Genomic DNA, 15633 nt, shown 5'->3' with positions numbered 1-15633 from the left:
CCTGAAACAATCAGTGAATCTTTATTCAGGTTCACATTTTTATAGCTGAAAAAAGGACTGCTCATTACTCAGATTAAATCTGAGCCTTTGAATCCCCGGATCAGCAATTTCACCTACCTTTAGGATCTAAAAGGAGCAAATATCAAATTATTTTTGAAATGGGACTCAAATTTCTTGTAATCCAACACTGACTAGCACTACACACAAAGTGATCAGTCAGTATTTCTCGTAGTCGCATCAGTCCTACTCTCTTATGAGGTTAATATTCATCAAGTAATCTTAACACAAAACAGACTAAAATTATCAAACAACTCCTTTGTCTACCACTACAATGTTATAATTAAATCTGGTGGCTTTGATATATACTTCACCCCTAAATTTAGATTTAATAAAATTCTAATGTAATCTGAAGTCTACAATTGCACTGAATCCACTTTAACTCTTAAATTTAGCACAACTTTATCTTGCTATCATGTACTTTTTTGTGATCTGTGAATTACTTTACTTCTTTCCACTAATGAGACTGAGACAAGATTCTTGCTTAAGGTCAGACCAAACCAAAGCACAGAACTACTTCTTGTCTCCTAGAAATTATCTCCCCTGAAGTAAATAATGTAGCATTTCTCCCAACTATTCTTTATATTAATCATTTTCATGTCACTCACTCATTCAGCAAGTATTTATTGATACCTATTATTTGTGCCAGGTAATTTACAAGATGCTCAATCACCAAAATTTCTGTTTATGCTACTATCTTGATCTACTTTAAATAAAGTATCCCAGATGGCAAAAAGTACATCCACAAACTGACTAAAAAAAGGAGAAAAAGTAGAGTAATAAAAATTTCTTTTTTTTTTTTTTTTGAGACGGAGTCTTGCTCTGTCACCCAGGCTGGAGTGCAGTGACCAGATCTCGGCTCACTGCAAGCTCCTCCTCTCGGGTTCACGCCATTCTCCTGCCTCAGCCTCCCGAGTAGCTGGGACTACAGGCACCCGCCACTTCGCCCGGCTAGTTTTTTGTATTTTTTAGTAGAGACGGGGTTTCACTGTGTTAGCCAGGATGGTCTCGATCTCCTGACCTCGTGATCCACCCGTCTCGGCCTCCCAAAGTGCTGGGATTACAGGCTTGAGCCACCGCGCCCAGCCAATAAAAATTTCAACATAAAAAATTCCATATTAGGGGATGGCTAATGGGTACAAAAAAATAATTAGAAAGAATGAATAAGACTTAGTATTTGATAGCACAACAGGGTGATTATAGTCAATAATAATTTAATTGTACATTTAAAAATGACTGAAAGAGTGTAACTGGATTGTTTATAATACAAAGGATAAATGCTTAAGGGAATGGATACCCCATTTTGCATGATATGATTATGATGCATTGCATGCCTGTATCAAAACATCTTATATATACCATAAATGTATATACCTACTATGTACCCATACAAATTAAAACAAAACTTCTTAAAAATAGAAATTTCGGCCGGGTGCGGTGGCTCACACCTGTAATCCCAGCACTTTAGGAGGCTGAGGCAGGTAGATCACCTGAGGTCGGGAGTTCAAGACCAGCCTGACCAACATGGAGAAACCCCGTCTCTACTAAAAATACAAAAATTAGCCAGGCATGGTGGCGCATGCTTGTAATCCCAGCTACTCGAGAGGCTGAGGCAGGAGAATCGCTTGAACCCGGGAGGCGGAGATTGTGCCATTGCACTCCAGCCTGGGCAAAAAGAGCGAAACTCCGTCTCAAAAAAAAAAAAAACCAACAGAAATTTCATATGAGGCCAAGCACTGTGGCTCATGCCTGTAATCCCAGTACTTTGAGAGGCCAAGGCAGGAGGATCACTGGAGCCTAGGAGTTCAACGTTGGCAGTGAGCTATGATCATGCCACTGCACTCCAGCCTGGGTATCAGAGCAAGACCCTGTCTCTTAAAAAAAAAAAATTCCATGTGCACGAAAATATTCTAAGAGACAGTCGGAAAGCACAGATATTTATGCAGTGTATCTCCAATGTTTCCCGAATTGTCATAATTTTGTTGGGTCAACATAATTTCATAAAGTTGTCAGGTTTTAAGTAGGAATCCTCCAGAGCTTCAGTCTGATGTGGTAGTCATTAGTTACACATGGCTAAAGTTAAACGAAATAAACAATGTAGTTTCTCAGTCACGCTAATCACATGTCAAGCACTCAATAGCCACATGTGGCTAATGGCTGCCACACTGAACTAAACATTTCCATTATTGTTGTCTACTATTCCAATAGAACATTTCCATTGTTGCAGAACATTCTATTAATGACAGCATGGCCCCAGAGTATTTCTTATTTAAGAACAGCCCACACCACAAAATCTAACTGTAACAAGTCTTACAACTCAATTACAACCACATTCAGTGGTCCTGATGCATCTGTGCAACAAATTAGGGATACATAAGCAACTTTATGGTTGAGAGGTCAACATGTCAAAGTGAAACACCTACTTACTTGCAGCACTGCTTCTTTATATTGCGACCACCAAACTTGGGCTTATCTAAGCAATTAGTACAAACACCACAGTCCTCAGGCACCTGGCAGCCGGGACACTGCCCACACCGCCTCGATCGCCGTCCTTTCTTTACTGGAGGTTCCTGGGGTGCCTTGTTTCTAGTGACAGGTTTAATTGGTTTGATGGGTGGAGCAAGAGGTTCAGCATCTTCTGAGCCAGCAATTGATGACTTGTCTGTTAAAGAAATGAGGCATTAGTTCCAAGGGAGTACTGAATCCCTTCTTGGGAGTAGAAGGAGAGGTTCTCAAAAATCCCCTTCTATCATTAGATACCTTCAAACCTTGTTTTAATTGGTACTCCAAAAATAAAATATATTAAAATATTTATATACAGAACTCAGAATCTATTTTAAATAATTATTTAAATGTGTAAAAATGCCAATAACTTGGCCGGGCACAGTGGCTCATGTCTCTAATCCTAGCACTTTGGGAGGCTGAGCCGGGCAGATCGCCTGAGGTCAGGGGTTTGAGACCAGCCGGCCAACATAGCAAAACCCCTCTCCACTAAAAATACAAAAATTAGCTGGGCATGGTGGCACATGCCTGTAATCCTAGATACTCAGGAGGCTGATGCAGGAGAATCGCTTGAACCCAGGAAGTGGAGGCTGTAGTAAGCTGAGATCATGCCCCTGTACTCCAGCTTGGGCGACACAACGAGACTCCGTCTCAAAAAAAAAAAAAAAGCCAACAACTTGCGTCTCGATGAAAGCAAAATTCCAAATATTGAAAACAAAACAGTTTAATCTAAAATCAAGAATAGAAACCAAATGCTTCTAAGGATTCTTCAAACCTCTAAAATCATTTTGAGTGGCCACTCTGCACTTAAGAACTATATGGCAGCCATGAGAACGTGCCTCCTAGACCTCCAACTACAGAAAGCACAACTGACCTGGGCCCCCGCTTCTGTGCTCTGAAATCGAGTGGTGCAGAGGCCACACTTACCATGGGCTTTCAGGCAGTGACTCGGTGGAGGAGTCACTCCTCCACCTGCTCCCGAGAGACACAAGACTCCCCTGACAGTCCACTTTTACTCAAAGACACCTTGACAGCTTTCTAAACCTTTCTTACCTGCACAGCAGTCTAGGAAGATTCTAGCCTTCCTTCCCCTTCTCCTTCATGGGGGTGAGACGGGCATCACAGTCTGACAGCTCTCCCAGCCTTCCCTGGCTACCTCCCCGTTTCCCTTCTCAGGCATTTCCTTTAATAAAATCCTCATGTTTTTAATCCCCTCTTGCCATCTGTTTTTCAGAGGACCTAGACTAACCATGAAGAGCCTACTGGGCATCCCCAGAATAATCAACAAACAAATCAAAAGCCTGTTCTGACTCCAAGTTGACCTTCCTGACCTACCATCATTCCCCATGGAAGACAAAATCTTTTCTCGTTCTTCCCATGGTAAGGCACTCAGGGTGGGCATGTCATCAGGAAACACAGCTCGTTTTCGGCCAAGGGCAACAGCTGCTCTTCTGCAGACATGTTTAATCCGGGGTCCTCGCACAGAGGTCTCTGATGAGTCACTTTCTTGACCCTGAATATGAGGCAATCCAAAAACAGTAACAACCATACATGTTGAAATTATAACTGAATGAAGCCGAGGTATACTTGATCAATTTCATGATGATTTAGAATCAAAACATACAACTCTAATTATTCCCAGCTGATAAATCACATCAAAACAGAAATCAACTATTAACGTATCCTAATTGGCAGCACAAAAAAAAGGTCTCTAATCAAAAAATAAAAAACAGCTTGAGGTGGGAAGATCATTTGAGGCCAGGAGTTCAAGACCAGTATGGGCAACATAGCGAGAACCCATCTCTACCCAAAATTTAAAAATTGGCTGGGCGTGGTAATACACACTTGTAATTCTAGCTACTTAGGAGGCTGGGACAAGAGGATCACTTGAGCCACCTTGGGTGACAGAGTGAGACCCTATCTTAAAAACAAACAAGCAACTAAGCTTCTATTCCCAATTACACTACTATTTTAAATTCCCCTCAAAATTCAAGCTGCCAGTCTATATTACCAAAAAGTTCAGTGTGGTATAAATATGGCTTATCTAACCAAAAACTATTTCTTATATTTCCTTGATCAACAGAGAAGTAGGAGTGAAATAACTTATAAATGAAAGTATAGGCTGGGCGCAGTGGCTCACGCCTGCAATCCCAGCACTTTGGGAGGCCGAGGCGGGCGGATCATCTGAGGTCAGGAGTTTGAGATCAGCCTGACCAACATGGAGAAACCCTGTCTCTACTAAAAATACAAAATTAGCCGGGTGTGGTGGCGCATGCCCGTAATCTCAGCTACTCAGGAGGCTGCGGCAGAATTGCTTGAACCTGGAAGGCGGAGGTTGCAGTGAGCTGAGATCACGCCATTGTACTCCAGCCTGGGGAACAAGAACGAAACTTCGTCTCAAAAAAAAAAGGAAGTATAAAAGGCTACAACAGAAATGTCTCAGATTTTAAAGAGCCACTGCTCCTATCACAAAAAACATCCAACATGGTGTTAAAAATAAGTCCCATTATATTCCTGCTACAATTCTCAACTGGCAGAATTACTTAATGTAACTATGGCCCTAGGTTGAATAACGTTAATTTTATTTATTTATTTTTTTGAGACGGGGTCTCACTCTGTTACCCAGGCTGGAGTACAGTGCCGTGATCTCGGCTCACTGCAACCTCTGCCTCCCAGGTTCAAGCGATTCTCCTGCCTCAACCTCCCGAGTAGCTGGTACTACAGGCACATGCCACCATGTCCGGCTAATTTTTTGTATCTTTAGTAGAGACGGGGGTTTCACCGTGTTAGCCAGGATGGTCTCGATCTCCTGACCTCGTGATCCGCCCGCCTCGGCCTCCCAAAGTGCTGGGAATACAGGCGTGAGCCACCGCCCCCGGCCCTGAATAACATTACAAATCTAAGTTTATGGCCATCTTACTCTAACTTGATATGCTGGCATAAATAGGCATCTACTACATGACAATCTTTTCAAAAGACCCTAAAGATCAGCAACACTTCTCAGAAAAGGCCAGTGACTAGCTTACTTTGTTAAACAAATAAACAAACAAAATAATAAAAAAACAAACAAAAATGCCGGTCTTCGTAAAAATCTGTTTGGCATCATGTTAACTAACTGAATTCTATAGCTTTCCTGTTCCATGGCCTAAGGCTAAGTGCTTCTAATCTGTTTGTTTATTTATTTATTTTGAGACAGAGTCTTACTCTATTGGCCCAGGCTTGAGTGCAGTGGGGGGATCCCAGCTCACTGCTATCTCTGCCTCCCAGGTTCAAGTGATTCTCTTGCCTCAATCTCCCGAGTAGCTGGGAATAGAGGCGTGTATCACATGCCCAACTAATTTTTTTTTTTTTTTTTTAAAGTAGAGATGAGGTTTCACCATATTGGCCAGGCCAGGCTGGTCTCAAACTCCTGACCTCAAGTGATCTGCCCACCTTGGCCTTCCAAAGTGGTGGGATTACAGGCATGAGCCATGGCACCCGGCCAGTACTTCTCATTTGTATTCTGCAAAAACATATTATCTACTGCTCTAATCCCTCACTACTCAGAGGAAGAGAATGCTCCCCTCTGGTTTTCTATTCTATCAGGGATAGTAAAACAATTTGACTATTAAAATGTACCTTTAAAATTAAGTCCCAGGTTTAATTACATCAAGCCTATAAGGTACAAACAACTCAGCATCCTCTGAGTTGTTTAAGTTATCTAAGTCCCAACCTTAGTTCACCAATTTTCCACAGGTGCCAATCCAGCTATCCAATATTCCTCAAATATGTTTCTTACTTTTCCATTTCTACCCACACTGTTCCCTCTACTTAGAATGTTATGTCCTGCCATTTTCTACCTATCAAAATCCTACTGATCCTTCAAGCACTACTGCAAATACCATTGCCTCCACCATATTTTCTTGGTTCTCATAACTGGATATAACTGAACTACTTAGCCTAAAACTTGCCCATAGAAAGGGCTCAATAAACTGTTAGTTTTAACAGGCAAGGTGGAAAAGAGTACCTGTGCTTTGGGCTGGTCAGTTTGTTTAAGACTCTTACTCTTCTCAATCTTGCAGAGCTGAGCTTTGGCCTTTTTTAGGAGGCTGGCAACCCTCTTGTCAGTCATTGGAAGCTTGTCTGCCTGAGCCAACATGGAGCCTATGGAGGAAGTGGAATGTTTAACAGTGCTAGATGAAGGAGTGGAAAGGCAGAGGGTTTTCTCCTTCTCCAGGGATGGGGCAGTTGGGCCGAGGTCCAAGTTGGTTTTTTCCAGATTTCCTCTCCCTTTCTTTATAAGTATTTTGGTTTTGACAGCTGTTGTATCCCCAAGAGTCACAGAAGTAATATCAGTCCCAGAATCATGTGATGAAGACTTCTTCCGCCCTGTTGCTTTTTTGGCAGAAGATGAAGTGGCAACATCTTCACCAACAACCTTCTCTTTGGAAACCCTACCCACAGGATACAAAGCAGAACTACTCTGAATTTCTGATCCCTTTTTCCTTTTCTCTTTCCTTGACTCCCGCTTATTCTCCTTTTCTCTCTCCCGGTCTCTCTCTCTACTCTTGTCCTTCTCCACGCTCTTGTCAGCATCTCGATCTTTGGACAGCTCCTCAGGGGCCTTGTCTTTATTTCTCCCTCTTTCAGTCTGAGAGCCTGGGGTAAACCAAGGGAAGAGAGGAGTAGGACTACTTGATGAAAATGGCTCTGGCGGAGCACTAGTCTGCTTCCTTGGTCTCTGATTTTTCTCTGCAGATTCCCCAGACTGAGTCAGGGAATGAGAAGGAAAAGTAAAAGTTGGGTTTAAGGCACTAGTGGCAAGAGGACTAACAGAAATGCTTAACGAGGAAGAGACAGAAGACGGGGGGGTGAGAGGTGACAGCTCAGAAGTACTAAGCCTTCCACTTCTCGTCCTCATGGAGTGAGAAGGAGATCTTGGTTCAGATCGAATAGGACTAAACACTTTTCTTTTCCTTTTTCTATTGGATACTCCTGAAGATGATGTTCCAGCAGAAGTTCGATTACTAGGCAAGGTTACAGACTCAAATATTCTAGAGTGAGCCTCACTTGGAGTAAATCTTGGAGCTCTCAGAAGAGGGCTCCTTTTGTGCATATCAAACCTTGTTCCAGAATGGAGTGGCGAAAACAATCGGGCTGAAGTAGCAGTACCAGATGCAGAAAAACCAGACGCAAAGCCAACGTCCTCGGGAGTTAGCGGAGGGGGTCGGAAATTATCAAATATTGGTTTGCGAATAAGACCTTCTTTGGCATACTTTGCTGAGGAAAAGTATTGTGGCTCTGACCTAGAATGCTTTAAAGAAGTCCACCTAAATGTCGGTTCTCGCAAAATAGATTTTCGCTTCCCTTGCATAGGAGCAGTGGAAGCAGGCAAAAATGGTGATGCTAAGGGGATTGTTGGAGGCATAAGCCAAGGTGTGTGGTCAGAGATACTGGAGGCTGGCTGCAGTGGTGGGGGTGGAGTCAGCAGAGGTGGAGGTGGAGACGAGGAGGTCTGCTGCTGGGGGGCACTTTGTAGAGTTAATTTTTTCGTCGTTCTGGATCCAAAACTTCTCTCCGACACTGAATACCTTCTGCTTCTCCTATCATTACTCTCATTTTCTGGGGACTGGGAAATGGGCAGTGGAGTATGAACTTCAGGGGTATCGCTCCGCTCCTCAGGAAGTACCTGAATCTCCTCAGAAGCCTGAGAGTCTGTGGAGGTATCAACACTGGGGCTACTAGATCGGGAGGAGTCTGAAGACATTTGAGAGGAGTGCTGAGAAGCTGCACTTGATTTTTCAGAAGATCCACAGGACGGGGCACTGAATCTACTATTCGGTGTAGACTCTAATCGGGCAATTTTAATTGGAGGGTCATAATCCTCATCCTCTATAAACCGCCGAGGGGTCTTAATGATCCGCGAGGAGATAGCACTGACAACAGGCATGATGAACTGTCGAATATTTTTGACCTGTGTCTTCACCTTTCTTCCCTGCAGCTGAGCTGCTTCTTTTTCAATTTTCTTTTGAGCCCCCTTTTTTGCCCTCTGCAAGAGTTGCTTAGCAATGGTTGCATCTGTCCTTTTCGAAGAAGGAATAATCCTAACTGGCTTAATCCTTCGAGGGCTTTGTCTGACAACTGTCTTATCTTCTTTTGTAAGTGGAGGTGTTCCTTCCTTGTCTTTCCGGACTTTCTGGGGCTTTTCCAGTTCAGAATTAATGAGGAGACCCGAAGGGGTCTTTATCCTTTCTGTTGATGGTGGCCTTCCTCTCCGTCGTACAATCTGTACCCCCTTCCTTCCTATTTGAAGCTTCCCTGTCTTAAACTTAGACTTGAGAGGAGACAGTTTACCTGCTCTTAATTTTTTAATCTTTGTGGCTTGCTGAAACGTAGCAGAAGGTGTCCTTTTAATTTTTTTCAGGTTATCTTCTTTGTTTCCCTTTGGTAACTCTGAAATGTCCTTTCCATGTGTTATTTTGATTTTTACTCCAGGGAAGGTGGGAGGTCTTCCTCTCTTCTTTTCTATACTTTTAGAATCTTTCTTCTTGATCTTATCTCCAGATTTGGTCTCTGATTTATTTAGAGGGGAAAACACAGATGGATCTGAGAGGATAGCTGAATTTCGGTCAGAGCCACTTCTAGGTCTCCCACGAGGTTTTCGAGGACTAGTTTTAACTGTGTATAGAAATTAAACAATGAAGAGCATATATTTAGCTGTGTAGTTTAGGTTTTAACTAAGCTGAATATAACTTAGCACTGGCCATTTTGTACTGAGTTCAACTTGAGTCTAATGAGTCAATCAAACATCTTAATTGTGCTTAGTTTCTTTTCACCCAAAATTTGCCTCAAAGAAGTCAGCAAATAACATGCCACCTGAAAGAACATTTAATTACTTTTTTGATACAAAAAGATAATTAAGAGTTTTCCACTGAACAATTAATCCACAAAACTGATTTTCCTACAATTTTAGATGAGCAAGAAGGTTTTTTCTGAATTCAAAGGAATTGTAAAGAAAAAAAAATCTGAACTTCCTTGCCATATCCTAGCCACCAAGATTAACATTTAAGAACATGCTTCTAGTCAGTCATCCCATCTTTTCAATTCAGAATTCTGGCTTTGAACAAATTTGAACATGCTGCTCTTCAATCATCAACATACCAACTCCCTGGGCAGTTCAGAGTACCGTATTTCAATCTGTTTTCCCAAAGTAGACTAAGAAAAGTTTTACTGAACAGAAAAATGTTCATTCATGACACATCAGAATAAGATCACTGAATTCAGTGGCATGTGAACTAATCAGTGAAGTAACATAACGATGTGTCTACTAAATCTACTCCCCTGCCTAGAGGTTCTTGAGCTAGTTAGTCTCAAGTTGCAAAAAGATTTAACCTTAACTGATGTAAACAGCAAAGTGACAACTTAATAAATCAAAGTTCTGTTCTAAATAAAAGGAATTTTCCAATGTATAAATAAGCTCAGTTTGCTACTTTTCAAGCCATTCAAGAAAACAAGACTGTTTTTAAAACACCTTGTATAAGCCTACATTTTAAAAAGTAGTAACTTGGCTATTTTATCAAATCTTCTCTTCCCTCTTGATAACATTCTTCTGAGATTAAAACTTCCCTTAATAGGCACCAAAGGAGATTTACGCCATTATGATGAACATTTTTTACAATGGAACTACTTTCTAACAGAACAGAAGTCAACAAAGATTTTATTGTTGAAATTTCTAAATATAAATGCATTCCTCATCAATTAATTTATGAGAGTTCCTTTAATAGACTAAGGATTCACAGCTCCTTTCTCAACATATTCTAATTACAACAAAGGTAATAAACTAGGAGACAGCAGAGAAACCATGTTTCATTTCTCAAATAATGAAACATATCAAGATGGTTTCTTAGAAAAGAAGACAACATTCAAGGTAGACTGGTAGTCAAGAAAAAAAAAACTTAAGAGAAAACTATCATGAAAACGTTGTGAATTAACAAAATAAAACTCCTGCCCGGAGTCTGGGTGACAGAGTGAGACTCTGTTTCAAAAACAAGAACAACAAACAAACAAAACAACTCCTGCCTGGAAATACATCAAACAATTCCTTACCATTGTGGTAGACTTGAACCTGGCCAATCAGAGGGCTTTATCAATTCTGAAAACCTCTTCTATTCTACTTTTTAAAAAATGCTTTTGGTAGACAAGTAGAAGCAGCAGAACAGAGAAGAGTCCCAGCACTGCTGCTAACTTCCCTGATCCAAAGAACTCTCAAACTGGTTATAAATCATTACTCATATATTTTATGGACCTCATTTTGTCATCTACAAACACAAAAAAAACCCAGATGATCTCTCAAATTCCTTTCCTATACGAAGTTTTAAGACTTCATCACATGTTAAAGAGAACACTGCTACTGTCTGAATAGCACAGATACTGGGACACTACCGCCCAACTCCCCCCAACTAGAATGGCAATACCACCCCTATTTAAGAAAAGAAAAACTGTCAACTTGGATGTTTGAATTAGATGATAATATATGATGACTCTTAAGTGAGACCCTAATGCTAGCACACATCACAAGCTAAGTCAATGTCAAAAAGCAGAAACAGCTAACAATATCATATTTAGCTGGAGTGTCTATCCACATAAAATCAAAGAAAACCATATATAAAGTCAGAATGGCAGCACAGATAGGGAATGCATTTTCATCAAAAGATGCATAGCTTTCTCCTATATAGAACTGAATTCTGCAAGCCATTAAATGTTATTTCCATTGAGGGTCTTCTCTTAGGAAACTGCTTGTAAGTCTAGAATTTCAAGATATTCTAGATATTTTGTTGGTGAGAATGATGACAAATATTGCTAATTTTCCATTTTTTTTTTTATTTTAATACAGCCTTTCAAGAATCAGGTAAAAATGTTTCACATAATGCCAATATTTTGTTTTTGGTTCTTTGACAACAGTAGACCAAATTTAATCTGAAAAAAATAATGGCCAAATTATTCCCAAAGACATATACACTACCACATAACACAAAATGTGTAAATCTGAGGATGCTTTTAGTAGGTTACCTTCAGTTTGCCTACCAGATTTCCCAGTAATTCTGTAGAAACCTACTTCCCATGCCCCAAGTTGTTCCCAGAGAGAAAGAATAAGCCCAATGTGGCCTGATAGAAAAGAGTCCCATAAAGAAGTCTAGCTCATAAGCCATTTCCTAACCCCAGTACGGTAGAGCATCCTTTACATGCAAAGAAGGCAAGGGGAAGCCACAATCTCCTAACAAATAAAACTTAAAGGCACCATGCACTTAATTGGCCGTACCTGAAGGAGACCTTGTGGGACTTCGCACTCTGACTTCTTCATCTGAGCCAAAACCTAAGAATTGCTCATCCTACAACAAAGGAAAATTATTTTAAAATCAGAAGCAAAAACGTGCATACAAACACATCCCAAAGAAATGCCCAGAGGAGACACAAATGAATTTGGAAAATTTGCCTTTTTATATTAATTATCATCATTCAAATGGATACTATAAAATAACTAATATAGAAATAAATGGACCCAGTCATACAGCTTTATTATAGACAAATAGGAGCTGTGTAGTAACTGAACAATGCATTGAAATGTCATCTTTGGTGCATAGTACACAGAGGATAGTGCTAAATTTCAAACTGTAGATACAGCCCAAAACAATCAAAGGACAACTTTAACTCAGGTAAGCAAATAAGTATAATGGCAGAAACATACAGCCCCAATACAACAAATGCTTTTCAACAAGTATTTAAGTCTATAGACACATAAGGAGTAACATAAACAATATAATAATCTCTTGCCTTCTAAATATTAATAGAGACTGAAAGTGCCATAATTGTCAGTTCCTTAACTCAGGAATTGACATTTAGATATGATTTCTGTACATTTGAGATCCAGAGAGTCTCAACATGCATTTTATGGCATAATTTTGAAAATGCCTGTGATAAGAGACTTAATGGTGGGCAGCAGTGTTTGTGAAAGGGATCATGAATTGACCACATATAGAATGAAATCCTTTACTAAAACTTAGGGAAACATCCTATTTTCAGTTATAGTTGGAAAAGACAAAAAAGCAAAAGCTTCTGCTTACCTCTAATTTTTAACCTGCTCTATTAAAAAAAAAAAAAAAGGGATTTGTTTAACCTATTTTGCACAAGTTATCAAGAAAGATGGTCTATTTAAACAAACTGATTAATAGAAATTCAATGATTCAGAGATTGAGTTCTTTCCAGAGGGAGACACAGAATGATAGAATTTCAGATTCCGGAAACAAAATCCATATAAAACAAGAACAAAACAAGGAATGAAGAACAGACATTCTGGAACCTCCAATTAATAGTGGTAAGTCCCAAACTGAGTTCCAATGATAAAAGCACTGACATTTTCCTCTCAAGAGGTAAGATCACAGGTATGTGGACAACATCAATGAATTTTCTGAAGGATTATTTTCTCAGTTCATTTAAAACTAGAGTCAGGTGCTGACCGTCTTAGCCATTTTTCAGCCATGACTATATTAAAAGACATATGTAACTTTTAGGACAAATTAGCAGGTTCATCTCTTAAATTTAAATGCTTTAGAGGAGCAAAACATTTAAGGCCCAGTCTTTGCATACTAGGCAACTGAGAGACAAGTCTTATTGGCATCTAAAGAGGCTTTTGCTCTGAGATTGCTAAGATTAAAGTATTGGACTATCTAATACAAGGCTGAAATTCTCCTCTTCAAAGACATCTGAAAAAGCATTACAATTTTTTTTTTTTTTTTTTGAGTCTTGCTCTGTCACCCAGGCTGGAGTGCAGTGGCGCGATTTCAGTTCACTGCAACCTCCGCCTCCTGGGTTCAAGCGATTCTCTTGCCTCAGCCTCCCGAGTAGCTAAGACTACAGGCCCTTGCCACCATGTCCAGCTAATTTTTGTATTTTTATTACAGACAGGGTGTTACCATGTTGGCCAGATTGGTCTCAAACTCCTGATCTCAAGTAATCTGCTTGCCTCAGCCTCCCAAACAGCTGGGATTACAGGCATGCACCACTATGCCCAGCCACGAAAAAGTATTATAATTCTAAGAATGTATGAAACCTAAATTTAAGGAACACAGACTAGAGTACTTTTTTAAAAAAATTACCTATTTTGCTCAGGCTGGTCTTTAATTCCTGGTCTCAAGTGATACTCCTGCCTCAGCCTCCTGAGTAGCTGGGACTACATATATGCACCACCATGCCTGGCTTACTGGAGTACTTTTTACAGTTTCTTCTTTCATCACTAATTTAAATTCTTACATGTAAGTTCTTTTTCTGTTGTTTTTTTGTTTGTTTGTTTTTTGTTTTGAGACAGAGTCTTGCTCTGTCACCCAAGCTGGAGTGCAATGGCGCCACCTCAGAGCTTGCTGCAGCCTCTGCCTCCCGGGTTCAAGAGATTCTCATGCCTCAGCCTCCCAAGTAGCTGGAGTTACAGGCATGTGCTACCACACCTGGCTAATTTTGTATTTTTAGTAGAGATGGGGCTTTTGCAATGTTGGCCAGGCTGGTCTTGAACTCCTGGCCTCAAAGGATTCACCCACCTCGGCCTCTCGAAGTGCTGGGATTACAGGTGTGAGCCACTGTGCCCAGCCGGTTCTTTTTACTTTAAGAAAGTTTAAAGTAAATTATTACTGTGAACATTATTTGTGAATAAAAAAATTTTCTCCTGACCAGCACAGTAGCTCACACCTTAATCCCAGCACCTTGAGAGGCTGAGATTGGAAGGACTGCTTGAAGCCAGGAGTTCAAGACTAGCCTAGGCAACATAGTGAGACCCAACATAGTGAGTCCTTACAGAAAATTTTAAAATTAGCCAGTGCTCACTCTGTCACTCAGGCTGGATTGCAGTGGTGTGATCACGGCTCACTGCAGCCTCAAACTCCTGGGCTCTAGCAATGCTCCTGCCTTCGCCTCCTGGGCAGCTGGGACTACAGGCATGTACCAGCACCTAGCTAATTTTAAAATTTTTTACAGAGATGGGGTCTTGCTATGTTGCCCAGGCTGGTCTCAAACTTCTGGGCTCACGTGATCCTCCCACACTGGCCTTCCAATCTAAAAAAAACTAAAAATAATTTTAAAATAAAAAAATTAGCTCTCTCTTTTCATCTTAAAGTAAGTTAGTATATAACTAACCTAAGACATGTGAATCTTAACCCCAAATAAATTTCTGGAATCATTTTCAGGGTTTACACTGTAGGCTACAATGTTACCAACAAAACAAAACAAAACAAAACAAGCCAAAACTCCTAACAGCACAATTAATATAAAATCTTATCACAATAATGAAATTCCATACCGTTAACTTTTAAAATGTACTTTCAGGCAGGAAAAAAAAAGACACTAAATATAGCAACCCTAAAGTACATTTTGAGGAAAAAGCAAATAAAATAGGCAATGGCAAATCACTTCAGATGCTATAAAAAACAAAACAGAAACAAAAAAATCATAGAATATAATTGTAGATATTATATACATGTAGATGTAGACAGCCAATCCAATCTTCTCATACATGATGCCAGTGAGGACAGTGCTCGATGTGGGGAGAGAAGGGTTGGTTTAGGGTCTCAGTCTGGTTCTCTCAGACTATGTAATCTCAGACAACTCACTTACTGTATCTATCCCTCAATTTCATTTTTTATTTGAGCATTGTAAGGGATAAATAATTTATGTGAAATCACTTGGAAAGCTATAGGCAACATACATATGAGGGGACTTCAAAAAGTTCATGGAAAAATGGAATTAAAAGATAAAAATTAAATATATGAATTTTATTTCTCAACATAATCTCCAAGGTCAAGACCCTTTTGTAAGCCATGATACCAGCCATTTAGCCCATCCCTAAAGAACTGGGGGTCAAGGGAATTGAAACATTTTAATGCAGTCTTTTTTTTTTTTTTTTTTGAGACGGAGTCTTGCTCTGTCGCCCGGGCTGGAGTGCAGTGGCCGGATTTCAGCTCACTGCAAGCTCCGCCTCCCAGGTTTACGCCATTCTCCTGCCTCAGCCTCCCCAGTAGCTGGGACTACAGGCGCCCGCCACCTCGCCCGGCT

General features: G+C 40.4%; 1 protein-coding gene across 1 annotated transcript in view; it reads right to left on the bottom strand.

Annotated features, from left to right (window-relative positions):
- KMT2A (lysine (K)-specific methyltransferase 2A) overlaps positions 1-15633 on the bottom strand; it is a 97809-nt gene that overhangs the window by 47177 nt on the left and 34999 nt on the right. Inside the window, exons 6-9 of the mRNA XM_011965003.1 lie at positions 11858-11927; positions 6566-9216; positions 3895-4072; positions 2485-2719 (exon numbers count right to left, since the gene is read on the bottom strand). Of these exons, the coding sequence (XP_011820393.1) occupies positions 2485-2719; positions 3895-4072; positions 6566-9216; positions 11858-11927 (3134 nt within the window). The remainder of the gene's footprint in view (positions 1-2484; positions 2720-3894; positions 4073-6565; positions 9217-11857; positions 11928-15633) is intronic.

Source organism: Mandrillus leucophaeus, unplaced genomic scaffold, assembly GCF_000951045.1.
Source record: "Mandrillus leucophaeus isolate KB7577 unplaced genomic scaffold, Mleu.le_1.0 Scaffold71, whole genome shotgun sequence".
Taxonomy (NCBI): Eukaryota; Metazoa; Chordata; class Mammalia; order Primates; family Cercopithecidae; genus Mandrillus; species Mandrillus leucophaeus.
Note: the sequence above shows the minus strand (reverse complement) of the source record. Positions and strands in the feature narration are given on the sequence as shown.